The sequence below is a fragment of the Ailuropoda melanoleuca genome, chromosome 5 (genome assembly GCF_002007445.2).
Source record: "Ailuropoda melanoleuca isolate Jingjing chromosome 5, ASM200744v2, whole genome shotgun sequence".
Taxonomy (NCBI): domain Eukaryota; kingdom Metazoa; phylum Chordata; class Mammalia; order Carnivora; family Ursidae; genus Ailuropoda; species Ailuropoda melanoleuca.
In genome coordinates, this window is record NC_048222.1 from 14,829,463 (window position 1) to 14,847,020 (window position 17,558).

The window sequence follows — 17,558 nt, forward strand, 5'->3', positions numbered from 1 at the left end:
TGGAAGATGAATTATCTAGTCGTGGGTTATGCAGGAAGTAATCAGTTTCCAACGGGATCTCTTTAGGTGTTGAGGGTTACCTGAGTCTAGGCAACTAGGCTGCTGTGGCCATTTTCTGTCTGTTCTTATTATTAGCATCTGTTCAAACTGCTGACTATAAAATACCTGTATTTAACCAGGTAAATGGCTTTGATTTAAAAAAAAAAAAAGCATTTTATCTTTTCCTCAAATAAGAACAAATTGTGAGGATAAAATGAGATTATAGATGTGAAAAATGGTTTGAGAGTAAAAGTTGAGTATCAACATTATTACGAGGACTACCCTATCAACATTACAGGCTTTACACATTTCCTCCAAATGTTGTTAAAAACAAACCAAAACAAAACAAAACAAGTTACACCTTAGATTTAAAAATTTCACCCCTTCTCCTTCACTTTGCAAAAAAGTCTCCAAGTTAAACGAGCTTCAGTAAGAAATCGAAAGGTGGACCAAAGCTTCGAACTATAACAGATATGACAAATGTCAGGTCCATGATGCCAAACTGGTCTGGGTCGAGTAAGAGCCATGAATGACAGATTTATACTGTTGTTGTCCCATGGAAAGTTTCAAGCTGCATTTAAGAGAACATGAAAAGAACCAGTCTATTTTCCAGAAGAAACTGGCACAGAGAGATTACTCTAACGTGAGGTCTCATGGGTACAAGGGGTCAGAACCAGGGAGAAGACCCAGATCCGATCCTTTCCCCAACAGCCCACACGCACAAGACTTTCAGAAGGTTCTAAGTCCCTCAAGACTGTTGTTCCCTCAGTCCTACTTCTCCCACCCATCTCTGTCACTCCTCCTGTTTTCTACACCAAAGACGACACAAGTGTCTTGTGTCACAAGTTGGACTCACCCACCAACACCAATTCCCACAAAAACGAAGCAAAGGGTATGGGAGCCGTGTCATTTTGTGAAACTCAGTTTGGTACATTCTCTGGTCTTCGGCCTCGATTTCTTTGAGACCCTGAGTGCGTAGGCATGTTTGTCTCCATGGCTGCCACAGACCAGGCCGTGTACAAAGGCCTGTGCTTTTAAGGTCAGAAACTCTGGAGCTGAAAAGCCCAACACTTCCCTGGGTTTGAACTCGAAGCTGTCTCTGCAAAACGATAAACAAAGCCAAGAAGACCACTCACAACAGGATCTGAGGTGGCCAAGGACGACGTGTACAGCTGACAGGCGATTCACTGCCGTCGTCAGGTGACTTCCTTGATGTTGGCTGGGTGGCTTCCTCATCTTGTATGTATTTGGTGGGCAGAATGCAAGGAATTCGCTTGCTGAGCAAGTTTGTTCGTTCTTTTTTTCTAACCGGCTCTTTTCTACTGAGGTATGTCTCTGAGAAATTCCCTCAGCAGACTGTTGCCCAAGCAGCTCGTGGTTCAGTGGGATGGTTTGAACCTGAAACAAACCCCCTCTGAAAATACACTGTTGCACTGTATGGAGACGGCATCCGGCTCTGACTTTGAAACGGAGGTATCTGAACTCACTACCAAAACTTTGGGTAAAGTCTAGAAGTACATCATCTTTCCACGTGCACACAGCACACAAGAGGAAGATGTCAATGGGGTCAAGTATTTGCTGAACAGCCGTTAAATGCAATAGGAGACACTGTCACTGTTTACTGAGGAGAAAACTGAAGATCACAGAGGGAAGATAACTTGGCCAAGTCCACATACCAAACAGCAGAGCAGGAATCAATAACCAAGTCTCATGATACAAGGCTCATAGCATTATGTTGGTCTATTCCCTTTTATCCAACAAGTTGACCAACCACATAACTAAATGTCACTAAAGCATTAACTATTAGATTAACAACCAATTGGAGAAAAATGCATAAATCCAGGTCCAGATTAATGATTTACCAAAATCATACAATTAAAGTGATTTTTCTTATTTGCAAATAACCCCTGAGCACAATCTTAACGTTCTTTGGAAAGTTAAACTTGTTGGTGATAATACGTAGCTCTTGATATTTCTCATATTTAGTTTCCTTATGTGTATTTTTGTCAGAAAAAAAAAAATGAACATCAGATGTATCATGCAGAATTGAGTCCAAAAGTGACGGCTGAGACAAAAGCAGAGGAAAATATAATAGAGCTATTGCGCCATCTAGTGATAAAACTCTTGCTTTGCAAGAAAACTTCCCGATGGTGATTCCATATTGCAAATCAGTCCCCAGAAGTCTCTGAGCCTGAAGAATATTTATAAAACTGGCCAAAAGAACGATGTCTGATACCAACAAATAATGGAAAATCAATGGCAGTTCAGCAAGAACAACGGAACGGAAACGATTCTTCTGTCAAAATTCTTCTGGTAAGATTCCATTAGAAGCTGGAGGGGAACCCATGTTCTACTCCTCAAAGGTCAACCACAGGTCCTGTTACCTTTCTCGCCGTACCCTGAAACTTTAGGTACTATTTTATAAATTAACAAGGGTTCCGTTTCAACACGTAGGTGGCACAGGTGCCTATCCAGTAGGTCTGAGCTACTCTTCCTCCGCGAGTCTGACTAGGACTCATGCCCCATCATGGAGCTCAGCCTAACACCTGAACATCTTTCCTCCAGATTACCTTTCCCTCTGCTCTTCTTCTGCCCCAGCGGCAATAACTTTGAAATTTGATATTTTTTCTCAATGCTCAGTAAATATCAAAATACCCAAAGCTTACCCATTAGAAAAACATTGTAAAAATATTATTTCAAGAGCCAAAGATAATAGACACAACATAGAAAATGTCTTTTTAATCTCAAGATTTATGTTTTGCTCAAGAACTTTTTAAGACTTATGAAAGACTTATGAAATAATAATTTTATAATTCTTATGGTTGAATGAAAAAGTTCCACAGAAAAAAGAAATTATATTTGAATTAAGTAATTAGTATGTCCATGTATATGAAAAAAAATGTTTACTTCCATTTTGCTTGCACAGTTTTCAAAGTTACCTCACTTTTATTCCCATGGGGTTTGTAACAATTACAGGGACTGGCTCTGTCAGTCCCGATCTTTTTTCAGGCAGGAGAACGGATGAGCCTAACTGGGTACCTAGTACCAGCCCCTGGAAATCCCTAGCAAAAATTCAAAATATTCATAAATTTGACAATACAAATCCTGAGTTGATAATTTTTTTTCAAATCCCCATGAGGCCATCTGGTCTTGGTCAAGAATGAGATTTTCTCTCACTGCAGGTAGGAGCTCCCAGAATGCTCTGTAGAAGCCAAGAGAGCAAACTGGAGAAAACACACAGGTAGGAGACTAAGAAAACCCGAGCACAGCATTATTAGCTGTGTGACCTTGAGAAGTTTCTCACCTTCTCAGAACCTCCAATGCTTTATCCATAAAGGATTACCTTCTTAAACCTTAGTAATCCACTTAACTTGAAGGATACATATAAAATGTCTTAACAGATAATAAACACTCAATAAATGGTAGTCATTTATTAATAAAATTGATAGTGTGCCTTTTAAAACAATAATTCTTAGAAGAATATGTTTATTTGTCCTACGACTGGTCCTAGGTAAAACAATAAACTCAAGCAAGTTTGTCTTTTGGACTTCTTGCTTGCTTTTTGCAGGACTACCTCCAAAATCCACATGTAAAACCAGCCGAGAAAACCTGAACAGAGGGTAAGAGAAAACAGTCCAGTCTGCAGTGACCGAGCTGAGAATCTATGTCATCAAGAGTCAAAACACCCCATAAAGCTTTTAAAGACAGGTTTATTTATATATAAGTGCATGAAATTGAATACAGAAATTTTATTAAAATACTGTATATTACAAATTTTTAATCCAATAAATTCTGTGTAATGACATTTAGGTGCTGGATTCACTTTTAACAGTTGTCCTGTGTGTATCAGTAAAGAGTTCACCCTGTATATTACAAAGAGGAGAGACACAAGGACCTCAGAAACGGTCCTGTGATTAGACAGTGGATGATATTAATTGTGCATCTTTTCTTTAAAGCAATGAATTGGAACCTAGATCTTGTGTTTGCACACCAACTTTCTAGAGTCAAAAATAACTTGCATATGTTTATTGCTGCCCTTCGAAGAAAATGAGTGGTGGAAAATAATTTAAAATAAAGACCAACATCCCGAAGGCTAGCCTGATGCTTACCACGATTAAAATAAAGCTCACTGCAAAATCTGTGTTCTCCAGGAAATTATGCTATATACACAATGAGATTTGTACATGAATTGGGAAATAAAAAAATCGCTTATATAAAATTAAAAATCAATAGTATACAATATTTACAGCTCGTTAGGTATTATACATAAACATAGTTTTTAAAATAATCCTTTAAAATTAAACTATTATGTAAACATGCAGTCACATACTCATACAGTGTAGTTTATAGTCTTAACAGAAGGGGGGGATTGTGTTCACATAATGCAGGGTTCCTCATCACATATACCTTTGCTTTTGTGCATGACCCCGTCCGACATTTATCCTTCCTGTCTTTAAACTTCACAGTACATTAAGTATTTCTATAGTAAAAATTAATCCCTGATGGTAAACATATTCCTAAAGTTTACATAAAGTTTCCGCCCTTGTACGACGATATAACAACACTAACACTGTTCACACTAGAGTTTCTAGTTTACGAGAAAACTAAATTTTAAAATCCCACATGTAATTGTCTTGACTACATTTTTCTCCATTTCAAACTTACTTCTAAAAAGAAAAAAAATTAAAGACAAATACCGCATCATGAAAATGTAAGGAAAGTAGTTGTCATCTGTCAGAGTCAATGGCAAAATGGCTGATTTTTATTCACCATAAGGAGTTAATTCAGTTATACCATCCCTAAACTCTAAATCCCCAGTGACGAGTGCGCCAATCTTGAATCCTGCCAAATTCACTTTGCAAAAGTATCTTAACTTCCAAGGCACTAAGGCATCATTTAGCTTTTAAAAACTACTGTGTTTTACTAAATGATTCATCAGTGATCTGAGAATTAACACAATTTGAAAGTGAATTTTTAATACCTATCGGGTAAACTATATTTTTGCTATTTAAATCAAGCCATTTTTGTTGGTTAACTTGAAGTTGATGCATTTGTCCTCAGATGACTAGAGTCAGGGATTAATACTTCATGGTAGAATCCTAGGAATTTTAGCAAGTTATAGTACTAAATGAAAAATACTGTGGAATTTTACTTGTTTATCTAAATGTGTATAGCTCGTGTGTGTGTGTATTGAGCAGAGGGTTGAAACCGTAAAAATTTCTCCACCATAAATGCATCTGATATCACAAATACCAAGAAAGTGTCAACAATTAGACCATCAACTCACCCAACTTTGAAAGTAAATCATTTTTAATTACTTTTCAAACAAGTGCCTCTATTTCACTCTCCATGGAGAAAACTTTAAAACGTTCCTTCCCCCAAGATACTTAGTGATGATGTGCAAATATTTTAGTTTAAAAACAAGAGAAATTTCTCATCATCAGTAGTACTGTCCAGTTAGCATTCATTTATACAGGCTCTAAAACAAGAGATGAGCTTTGGAAATGATCAGTACGTATTTAGGAGAAAAAGTGCTAGTTACAGTAATTATGAATGATAGTTCCTCTTTCTATATATTTATATTACACTGCTTTCCAGTTTCAGTTACATACCTAAATACATTCCCAAAGAGGGGGCAGTCACATTCCCACTGAGGGGAGATTGTTATGGGTGCAGTGTATAATCCAAAAAATATGTAAGAAGTTCATGCTCTCTTGGCTTACCTGTAGCATTTATTTTTCAGTAAGATTATAGCTGCATAACCATAAGGTGTTAAAAACATTTTCTTCTAAACCAGCACTTCTGAGTCTATCAACAAACTGTACATATGTTTAAACTAGAACATATGACATCAGTATGGAAGGAAGAGGGAGATTTTTATGAAACTGCAAAATTAGTTCTTGAAACCAACAAAGGGTCATTATGTAAGTTCAACATATGCGCAATGAATGCAAAGCCAAGTCCTCTAAACTCAAGAGGAGACCCTTACAGTTCAGAGCTCAGTTCATTCAGAAATGTGGGTGCCTCCATCAATTTAACAAAGTATTCGCTGCTGCATTCATTGCCACATTTACTGAAAATACATATTAACCACTGCTTCCCCAAATTCACAGATACGTTTTCAGATAACTTTAGCAGCCTCCTCAAACACACTGTACTGTCTACACTGAACAGAGGTCCTTCTGTGAGAAGAGCACACCCATCACCACACACACACACACACACACACACGTAATAGGATTGCAAATGCTCCATTTAGTCTCACAAGACACAGCGCGTTGTAATCTTGCCACAGACATCCTCACACAGTGTAGTTTACGGATCTACCACCAGGGGGCAGCTGTGTTCCCATCACCCAGGGGACTTCTCACACCGCCCCAGCTGGCGGGCCCTTCCCTCCAGCCCTTCTTCCCGCCTTTAAACTGCCCGCTGCTACAAAACGCTACCGCATGTTTGAAAAACCTTATCATCTTTAATGAAATAATTGTCGTTTTGCACCTGAAGAGTGTCCCCTCAAGCTGTTATAAAAAGGACTAGGAGTTAAGAGAAATTATGAGCCAACTGATCGGATCACTAGCCCATTTTTAACACTGAGATTCTCACCCCTGATTATTGAAAGGAACAGCAATTTACACAGCGACCCAGCAAGCGGTGCCCAGCTTCTCTCCATCTAGGTCTACCAGAATTTCTTCCTGACGTCCCATGGTCTTCACATCTTACAGACAAGTAAGGACTCTTTGAAGAGATTCTGATTAAGACGTTCTGAGAGAGAAAAAATTTAATAGCAAGAGTGAAGTAGTTCGAGAATATTTCAGAAAAAATATCCTTAGCATCTTGTGACTTTGTGAATTATAACCTGGACGTAAGTCAAAAGTAACAGTATCTCCTCGCAGTTAGAGACAAACGAGTAGGGCGTAAGCACCTTTGGTCCATGGGAGGAAGGACGCGGTAGGCACTGAAGCCCGGTTCTATTTCCTGCAGAACTGACAGGATGCCTGAAGCCCGCAGCCCAGGGTGGTGGAGGAGAGGAGGATACAGAGGACACCCTTTCCCATCCCTAAAATGAGGACAGTTAGGTTGCATGTGGTAGACATTCAATGGATGTTGGCTGAATGATCCAAGGGAAGCGAGCAGGGTAAGGCAAAGGCAGAGAAGTCAGTGCTGGCTACGCTCTAGTTTAACTAGGGATAAACAGAAATTTAACCCTGCTTGCCCCAGCCATCTCCACCGCCACCAACCGCCACCAACCCCCACAAGTGGTCTTGGAGAATCTGCTCATTTTTGAAATAAAGAGGTGGAGAGGAGGTAAAGGAAGCAAGATTATAAGAGACATTTTTCAGTTTCCTTCCTAAAATATATGTAGGGGAACATGTGGAAATGGAAGAAAATAGATGAATTTTACAAAACAACCCATTCAATTGCTGTTAAAAATGTCATTAAAACCATTCTAATGACTCTCTTCTTGACCACCTGCTGCCAAACATGTACTGCTCTGCGCTCATCCACAAGACGTCGACAAGCCCTGGCTTTGAGTTGATGGGGTGGGCTTAGAGTCTAGTGCTCCATCCACTCTGTCACAGTGATGATATCTCAGTTACAGAAAGTTCTTTTGGTGGATAAAACGGGAAAACCAGAATTTGGGGGCAGGGGGAATAGGACTTCAACTCTCAAACAGAATTGGGAAGTAAAATGTCCCAATCTTTTTAGGGTGTACAATCAATCACCTTGCTAGCTCTCGATGGACTCAAGGGCAGGGATCCCCTCTCGGTCATCCTTGTACTTACTATAGAAATACTCAGTACAGCACTTTGAAAACAGCAGAGCCACCAAACATGCTTACAAGACTGAATTAGTTGGCATGGAAGTGCTGGCTTGGCCACAGTAACACACTGTTTGTGTCTTAATTAGATCTTTAAAGTCCTTTTCAACAACACTCTTTGACTTTAACTTATCCCCGGTTCCTTATATCACAGATGCATGATATACGGGGCAGCTCATTTCCTTATTTCTCACTTAAAGTACAAACAAAACCCTTATGCTTTTTTGGGCAATGGAAATGTACATTGCAAATACTAAGAAAGTACATTGGGTAACAAACTATAAAACTATTTACTATACACTGAGATCTAAAGTGAGAATGATTAAACGGCGTGCACTGAATAGAGCTATCATTTAGAAATGTCCTCATTCTAGGCAACCAGTGGACTCATCCCATGGGGAAGATCACTGGCACCTCCTTCATTTAAAAGTTTTACGTATTGCTTGTAGCTTTGATGGCCCCCGTGATTGATTCTGATCTATGGACAGTTCTAATTAGTATGTTAAATAATAATTAGTTTGTGCATATTGGCATAGATCTCTTCTTTGGGGAACTGATTTCACCATGAGTAGTACTTTAGTAAACATTTTTTTTTAAATAAAGGAGTGTAAACTCTAAAGGATTTCCCCCTTCCTTCCTGCATTTATCACGAAGAAAGTTTACTGCTAAATCACATATAAAATTTTAAGATGGTGTAACCCAAATACACCAATAAGGGCTTTTGTCACATCACAAACAAGGGTCTCCAGCACTAATTAACCAAGAAAAATGTTTCCAAGTTCAAAAATCTCAAACATCCTTACTTATTTAAAAGCTCATTCAACTGAACAAATATATAAAATTCTCTACTAGAACATGAAAGTGTTCACTGAACAAAAGCTTTCCAATTAGACTATATTCATATATAGCAGCTTTACATATATGTATATAATGATATATATGTGTGTGGATATATATCATTAAGCATTAGTTGTCTCTGTAGGAAAACCACTGATCTAAAAAAAAAAAAATCTCGGCATAGAAATAGCTATTAAGACAATTTCATCAATTCACACTATTCAACTGCATTTCAAAACATCAAGAGAGTGACATTTGCACAAAATCCCAATGGAAAGAACTGAAAACAGCAAAGAAACCAACAATTCCCCCAATGGTTAAAAGTACACACACAGACACAATTGATAGTGTAAAGCAACCTGGTGGGGATAGCTGCAGGACACTCCATAGACTAATTATTAACCGTCCAATTATACTTCCATTCTTAGAGTAAAAACAGGAGTTGAAATCTCTTTGGTCTACACATCGATGGATTTAATGTGTCCAGGTTATTTTCTGGCTAATTTTGGATTCTAAACCATGTGCTCCGTATTCCCTTATCATGATAACTTTCTTAAGTCGTGAAACAACCATATGTTAACCTAAATATTCATATCATAGATCTGAAACAATGTGAACACATTATTGGTAACTCCTCTCAAAGAATACGAAGACTTGAAAATAACCAACAGAAGAGCCAAAGTAAAGGAAGAACACAATTCAAGTCTAAAAGAAAAGGAGAAATCAAATTGACTTGGAAAATTTGTGCCTAAATTTAATTTGGGAAAACATCAGGAACATAAAGAACACATGAAAATAATTTTAGGCTTGTACATATTAAAAAGAATTGATTTTAAGATTACTTCAAAGATCTCTAGGGATGCATATTTGCTTACTGGTTTCTTTAAAAACAGATTTCCAAGCCACAGCATTAGAAAACCCCCCAAATTGGCTTCCATTCTGGTAAAAGTATGCCCAACCCCCTATTGTTAAGTCATTGATACACATTCTGCTTTTCAGTGGAGAAAAAGTGGTGTGGGTAATGAAGGTCTTAAATTTGAATGGGACCTAACAGAAACGTACTTTTTACCAAATCGGGTTATAAAACAGTGAGGCTAGAGTATGCAGATTATTTTTGAGATTGCCCTTAACTTCATATTTTCTGCAGTGGCTTTTTGAGTTAGCACATTTATAAGAGGACCTGGTATTTAAAACGATCTCAGTAGGAGACAAATTCAACCAGGTTCTGTTTCCCTTACTCTTGGACTCTTAGAAACAACTGCATCTTGCCAAAACCTCTTAAAATGTTGTATTACTAAGGACCTTTTCATTCTAATAAATGTCGTCACTGATTCTAGGAAAGTTAACTGCACAAATCAAGAACCGAACAACGGAGTCACTGTAATGTATGTTTGGTACTGTACCGATATGCTGAGGTTAACTGCCAAATTTTTAAATTATTTATTATATTCCCCAATTTTTACTTAGCAAAATTATGTTACTGCATGCCCAGTGTAAGATAGTTTATTACTCTTCTTATATACCTTACTTGCTACTTATCTACAAATGAGGCTCTTTGTTTTCACGGCCTAATTTAGGCCACTCTTTGAATATAGGTAATACTCCAGAATGAAAGACTGTTTGTTTTGTCAAAAATCAAGATATATGCAACAAGTAATATAATCCCACCGAGATACTAGTTATAAAGATGTTTTCTCCATGAGATACATGGCAAAAACTTTCTTTAGAAGGGTCAAAGAATGCAACATGCATTTCAGACTTCTTTTCTTACAAAGTTTATAAGAAAATTTTCAAATTATATTTTTATGACACACAAACTACAGTCAATGCGTGTGACCCATGAAGTTTTTGAATTCATGTCAATAGAATAGTTACTTAGGAGGGAAACTATTAAAAGAGTGTTATTTAAGTGAGTGGAAAGGATGCACCCTACGGGTCTACTTTGAGTCCTTGAAAGAGTTTAGCTAGTTTTCCATTACATATTATTTTCCACATAAATTAAAGTAAATAACAATAATGCCTAAACATATTAAAGCCCTAAATCCCAGAAACGTTCAACATTAAAAACCAAATAGTTTACCTCATATTAAATGATTCAGTGTTCAGCACTCATACGGGATTTAGCGTCACGGAACAAAAATCGCACTAGTTACCTGAATTCATGTCAAATATGGTTCACAGCACTCATCTACATCTGCACTTGCAAATTGTCACATGATCAATGTTAAAAAAAAGAGAAGAGTTTGGCACATATATCAATTCCTCCAAACGTCCCTGTAACTCAACACAACACTGTTAAGAACAATGAGTCAACACCAATGTTAACCTGATTGGCAGCTAAACAAGGTGCTTCTTCGAGTAGCTTCCCGTAGTGTGATGCGCCTGGCCTGGGACGGAGGCACGTAAGGTGCAGTGCGGTAGTGCAATCACTTGGACACCAGAGGGCGATCTTTGCACACAGCTCAGGCCTTCTGCAGCGACCTGCTCCTTCCACATTCTCCTCGATTTCATTGCCGCTCCTTCACAGCGCCGTGTTCTGACAATCTGTACATCTGTTTCCTTATGTGAAGTAAGACATTCCCACCGAAAGCTCAGAGTGTGGCGAGGATCCTTGAGAAGGAGATGATTAATGTCAATACAGTCTGTCCCACGCCCCACACCAGCGCCTCCAAAGGGGCCATGTTCTTCCCTGCGACCCGGTAGATGCCCGCGACTGCTGCGCCTGCATAAGAAGGGGGCAGAGAAACAAAACAACACGTTCATTCCCTTCGTAACACACTGCGCCATGGGGACGTCAGATCGCTTTACATCCCAGCACGCCAGAGTCAGTCATCCGTCATTCTCATCTTCCAAACTGTCCACGGAAGTTCCCGTGGGAGTGGAAAAAGCCACCCTTGCCCACACCACTTCACCGAAGGAAGGCTTTTCTATTCAGCTGCAAAATACAGATCTACAGTACGTGCTGTTTACTTGACACCAAACATGTTCATAAAACATGAATAATTTGTTATTGTAAACTCTCACCTGGGCATTGAATTAAACAGACATCATCACTATTTTTATAAACATACAACTCAATATACTTATAATTATAAATGAAAATACAGAAAACTACACAATTTAATGCAGTTTCTAAGTTACTCAAGAAATTTTAAAAAATTAATTCTTAAATGTCATGAAATATCGAATAGTTGACTACTACATTTCAGAAAATATCATTTAAAGTTTATTATGTTTTTTTAATAAGGCATACAACCATAAAGTTATTTAGAGACTAGTATCTTGACATCTAATAAAAATGCAAGATGCACCTGACATCTGTTCTGGGAACAATGTTTAGATAATGCACACTTCCGAGACTGGGAGAATCCCAGAGTTCAGGAGTCTCAGAGCCCATCTGATTCAACACTTCACCTTATTAATACACTATATAATGAAACATTTAAATTTGAGTATGCCTTCTCACGGATTGAGATGGCCTTCAAACTTTCCCCTAGAAAAAACTACCTATCCTAGAATGGCCAAACAAAAAGAAAGACCAGAAGTAAATGATTCAGAGACAGTGAAATGAAAATTATTTGAGATAGAAATCTGTTCAGAAAAAATTAGCTAAGAGGGGCGCCTGGGTGGCACAGCGGTTAAGCGTCTGCCTTCGGCTCAGGGCGTGATCCCGGCGTTATGGGATCGAGCCCCACGTCAGGCTCCTCTGCTATGAGCCTGCTTCTTCCTCTCCCACTCCCCCTGCTTGTGTTCCCTCTCTCGCTGGCTGTCTCTATCTCTGTCGAATAAATAAATAAAATCTTAACCAAAAAAAAAAAATTAGCTAAGAATTAACTCTGTAGTTCTCTTAAAATCTCCCAAATAAAAGTAACTATATTCCTCTAAAGAGATATAAACCAGAAAAAGGAAGTTACTAATCTAAGCCAAGGACTTCATATGCATATTTTTGAAGAAGGAAATCAAAATGTATTGCATTTTTACTACATACTATGTATATTGATATAGCAACTTTACAAATACTATCATGTTTAAATATCACCCCACTCCACAGTATTATCACCTAATGTAAAGATGAAAAACAGAGGTTCAGAGAGTTTAAATTACTAGCCCAAATTGAAATTCCAGGTTAGTCTGACTATAAATCCCCAAATCATTCTATCATTTCACACGTTCATGTAAGTGAAAAAGAAAACAAGGAATTCAGAAAATCATAAAGTAACTGATAAACACCTCAACATTAAATAAAACTCCTAGTGGCACCAACGTTTACTTAATCAAGTAATAAACTTCACTAGTATAACTGGTGATATCCTCAAATTTTAGAATTGGTGAACACTCTTTAAAAATTTTAAAGATCTGGGGCATCTGGGTGGCTCAGGGGGTTAAGCAGCTGACTCTTGATTTTGCCTCAGGTCATGATTTCAGGGTCCTGGGATCAAACCTTGCATTGGGCTCTGTGCTCAGAGAGAAGTCTGCTTGGGATTCTCTTTCCCTCTCCCTCTGCCCCTTCCTCCTACGTGATCTCAGTCTCTTTCTCTCTAAAGTAATAAATAAATAAATCTTTGAAAACAAAAAAAAATTAAAGACCTTATGCTTTGATATCAAAAATTATATTAAAATAAAAATACTAAAATAAACCTGAGAAATACTGTTTTTATGTGGATTTACCCTAGATTTCCATGGTGTTGGAACAACTAGCAGCCATTGGAAGGAATAAATCTAGGTCCCTACTTCACACCACTGCCCAGAATAAATTTCACATGGGTTAAAGAACAAAATGTTAAAAACAAAGCTATAAATGTAAACGTTAAAACAGAAGAGAATGTATGTATGATCTTAGGAAAAGAGGACTACTTAAAACTACATAAAAAAGAGGAAAACCCAAAAGGGACAGACTAGAAAAATACTTGAGCCATGTCCAGAGTACAGACACAAACATATATACACACAAACACACATATAATAACAAAGGTGTATTTTTTGTAGTAGCAAAAACAAAAACAAAACAAAACAAACTACCACAAAATCAAAAGCAAGAACCCAATATCCTTCAGTCTGGAGTGGGTAAACTAGAACAAGCCCACACTATGAGACCCATACAATTTCAAAAGAAGAATAAAAACCTTATGAACTGACATAGAAAAAACCTAAGACATATCATTTATGCAAAAAAGAAAATGAAACCTAAAACTTACATATATTCTCTACTAGTACATATATCTGTACGCATGTGTGCGTGTAAGCATGTATATATGTAAATATGGATGAATGTAATATTCATATATACATACAGTCTGGGGGATATAAGCCAAACTGAAAATAGGGATTACAACTGAGAAGGGCACTGGTTTGGGGGTGCTAGTCCAAAGAGACCTTTGCCTTATCCATAATGTTTTAAGTTCTACAAGGAGAATATGCAGTCATATGTTACTTATGTAATTGAAATTAATTTTAAAAATCTAACAATTTCTACACCAACTTGCCTACACTTCTAATTCCAAGAAACTTTCATCTTCAAGGTCAGAATATCTTTCAATCCTATTTTCCAAACTAAAATACTAGTAAGTAATGACGAAGTTCACTGAACTCTTGATCTGAAATAATAAGGAATAAATTATACTTTAAGCTAGGTAGCAAATGCTTGTAGAATAAGAAAAATTGTGTACATGTTCAATGTCAAGTGTTTTCTACGTGACTAAAAGGAATGGTGCTTGTATTTATTATTTCTGTGCCTCTGAAGTTCAGGGTGGGGTCCTTTGGCTGGAGGTGGAGGACCCAGAAAGCATGTTTGGGCATCTCCTGTAGGGTTTAGAATTTAACCGGAGGTCAGGAGCCATGGAAACGCACCCAAAGAGACAAAGCGAGAATGGAATAAGAAAAAGAGATTTAAGGAGTAGAAAATGAGTACTGAGAACCTTTCCACTCTACCGTCATCTTCTTTCCTAAATAAGATGACTCCTTTATTATTGGGCTGGTCTGGTGATTAAAACGGGTTTCATGCTGGAAGACCCTGCTGTTCAAGGAAAAACAGACGAAACTACCAAATAACCCATTCTTCTTCAAAATCTTTCAAGGAACAGAGGACAAGCCCTACAAGGCTCCATAGTGTTATACAGAAAATAGAACAAACCGCCATTTTCTTTCCAGTGGGTAATCAGTTAAAGAAATTCAGAAGTTACAACTTCCCTCCAAAAGAAGTAGATTTACAGAAGTCCCCACTGCACTGGGATTTCACACACTGAAGCACTGGTCAGAAAAGACCATACCAGTGGAACTCTTAATCTAAAGGATTGGCAAGAAAACAATTTTGCGTGCCTAATAAATGAATTTGGAAACATTGCTACTAAATATTGAGCAGATTTGAAAGAGTATTTATAAAAATATATGTAGGGGCACCTGGGTGGCAAGTCGGTTAAGTGTCTGACTCTTGGTCTCGGCTCCAGTCATGATCTCAGGGTCGTGGGATCTAGCCCCACGTCGTACTCCAAGCTCAGCATGGAGCCTGCTTGAGGTTCTCTCTCCCTCTGCCCCTCCCCCTCCACTCTCTCTCTCTCAAAAAAATCTTTAAAATACATATTTTACACATATAAATATTCAATATATACATTGAAGCATGAATATACCATAATTTATCCATCCTACTGCCAATAACATTTGTTTCCAATCCTTAACAATGACAAACACTGCTTCTGTGAACATCCTTGTGCCCACACATGCAGTCAAAATTTCTCTTCAACATGGGTAAAAGCAGAATTGTTCAGTCTTACATTATGGGCATTTTCAACTTTACTAAGTAATGCCAAACTGTCTTCCAAAGTAGTTGTACCAATTTATATTCCAGTTAACTCCATATCTTCAGAAGCAGTTGGTATCTTTTTTTAATTTTTGCCAGTCTTGTAAGTAAGAGATGTCATCTCTTTAACTTGCATTTCCCTGATAATTAATGTGACTGAACTTTTCTTCACATATTAGAGACCAGGAGGGTTTTCTACTTTTACGAAATGCTTGTAAAATGTTTTGTCCTTTTTTTCTACCGAGTTTCCTTCTTTTTGGATTCATAGGGTTTTTAAAGTAGTTTGGATATTAATCTTTTTATATTTATATATGTTCACAAATGTCTTTCCCCCCAATTTTTGCTTTAGTTTTCACTCTCTCTACAGTGTATTTTGCTGAACACTAGCCAGATGAAAGACCAAAAATTTTATGGTCTTTATTTTTTTGGTGAAATACTAGGCTAAGTTATAATACAAGAACAAAGAAGACACAAGCGGAACAGGATGCTTGAAGTAAATGATGCCTGTATGGAACTGCCACTACCAACAATGGCAGAAAGAACCGCTTAGAAATAAGGAAAGAGCTTCCGAGGACCGAGGGACTAGCGAAGGCTGGCAGAGTGAAGACAAAGTGGAGGAAGCAACACTGCTGAGCTGATGTAGGGTTAGTGAAAGATATGAACCTACAAGGTCGAGAGAGGCGAGAAGAAGAGCCACCAGTGGATGGAAGATGTCAATACACAGCAACACACTAATGGAAGTGATCTGATTTGGCCTCCATATTTTCTGAGAGAAAGTAGATGTGAAGGTTAAGGCAGATTTGGCTTTAACGGTGTTGGTTCTATCAGCCTGTGTGGTCAGATGAGGGGCCGGTGAGCTGTGGTCCACAGGCCCGACCTGCATACCACATCACACAGATGTGGCACAGGAGCGAAGACCGGTTTTTACATTTTTTTTTTTTAAAGATGTTATTTATTTATTCGACAGAGATAGAGACAGACAGTGAGAGAAGGAACACAAGCAGGGGGAGTAGGAGAGGAAGAAGCAGGCTTATAGCGGAGGAGCCTGATGCGGGGCTCGATCCCACAACGCTGGGATCACGCCCTGAGCCGAAGGCAGACGCTTAACCGCTGTGCCACCCAGGCGCCCCAGGTTTTTACATTTTTAAATGGTTTTTAAAAAATCAAAAGAAGAATACTTCATGATACATGAAAATCATACAAAATTTAAATTTCAGTTTCCATAAATAATGTTTTATTGCCATACAGCCATGGTCATGTCTGATCCTGAATTATCTTTGCATTCCTAGGGTAACACTCAAAAGGTAAATGAGAGTATACTTTTCCACTCCTGCTCAGTCTTTATCTTATTTAACAAGATTACTTTGGCGTCAGCAAATTAAGCTGTGCATGGCTTTTCCTTTTTCCATTTCCTCAATAATTTGGATAAAACAGGAACTAAACTATTCCTTCAAAATTTGGTAGAAATCATCTGTAAACTCCATTTGAGCCTGGAGTTCCTTTGGGAGGTGAAGGTCTTCAACACTGCAATTGCTTAAATGTACTCATACACCAATTTTGACATTTCATACTTAGGAATATATCCCTGTTTGCAAAACTGTTATTTTTATAATTCTTTATTCTATCTCTATCATTGGGTCTGTAGTCATTTATTCTATTTTGTTCTATACTTTACTTTTCTGCCTTAACTTTTTTTTTTAATTAGTTTGCCAGCAATCTATTCATCTTAGTATCTTTCCAAAGTACCAGTTTTTTGCTTTGTTTATCTTTCATAGACTCAACTCAGAAAACTGAACGGCGTTTCTCTACACCAATAAAACTAACCAGTGTCATTGAAAGATACCACGAACAACCACAACATAAGAGTTTAAGAATTAACCTAAAATATGCAACCCTCTTGTTGAGAAAGACATTTTTAAACTCTAACGAAAGACACAGAAGATGATCTGAAGACATGGAAATCTAATACATGTTCTTGGGTGGAACAGTTTACTCTGCCAGTTCTTCCCAAATTAACCTCTCCATTCAATTAAATCCCAACAAAAATCCCGGTTATACTTTTAGAGAAAC

General features: G+C 37.8%; 1 protein-coding gene across 1 annotated transcript in view; it reads right to left on the bottom strand.

The window, feature by feature from the left end:
- Window positions 1-3,731: 3,731 nt before the first annotated feature.
- The window catches only part of TMEM170B (transmembrane protein 170B), a 34,438-nt gene continuing 20,611 nt past the window's right edge, over window positions 3,732-17,558 (bottom strand). Inside the window, exon 3 of the mRNA XM_002915914.4 lies at window positions 3,732-11,417. Coding sequence (XP_002915960.1) covers window positions 11,287-11,417 — 131 coding nt within the window. The 3' untranslated portion in view covers window positions 3,732-11,286. The remainder of the gene's footprint in view (window positions 11,418-17,558) is intronic.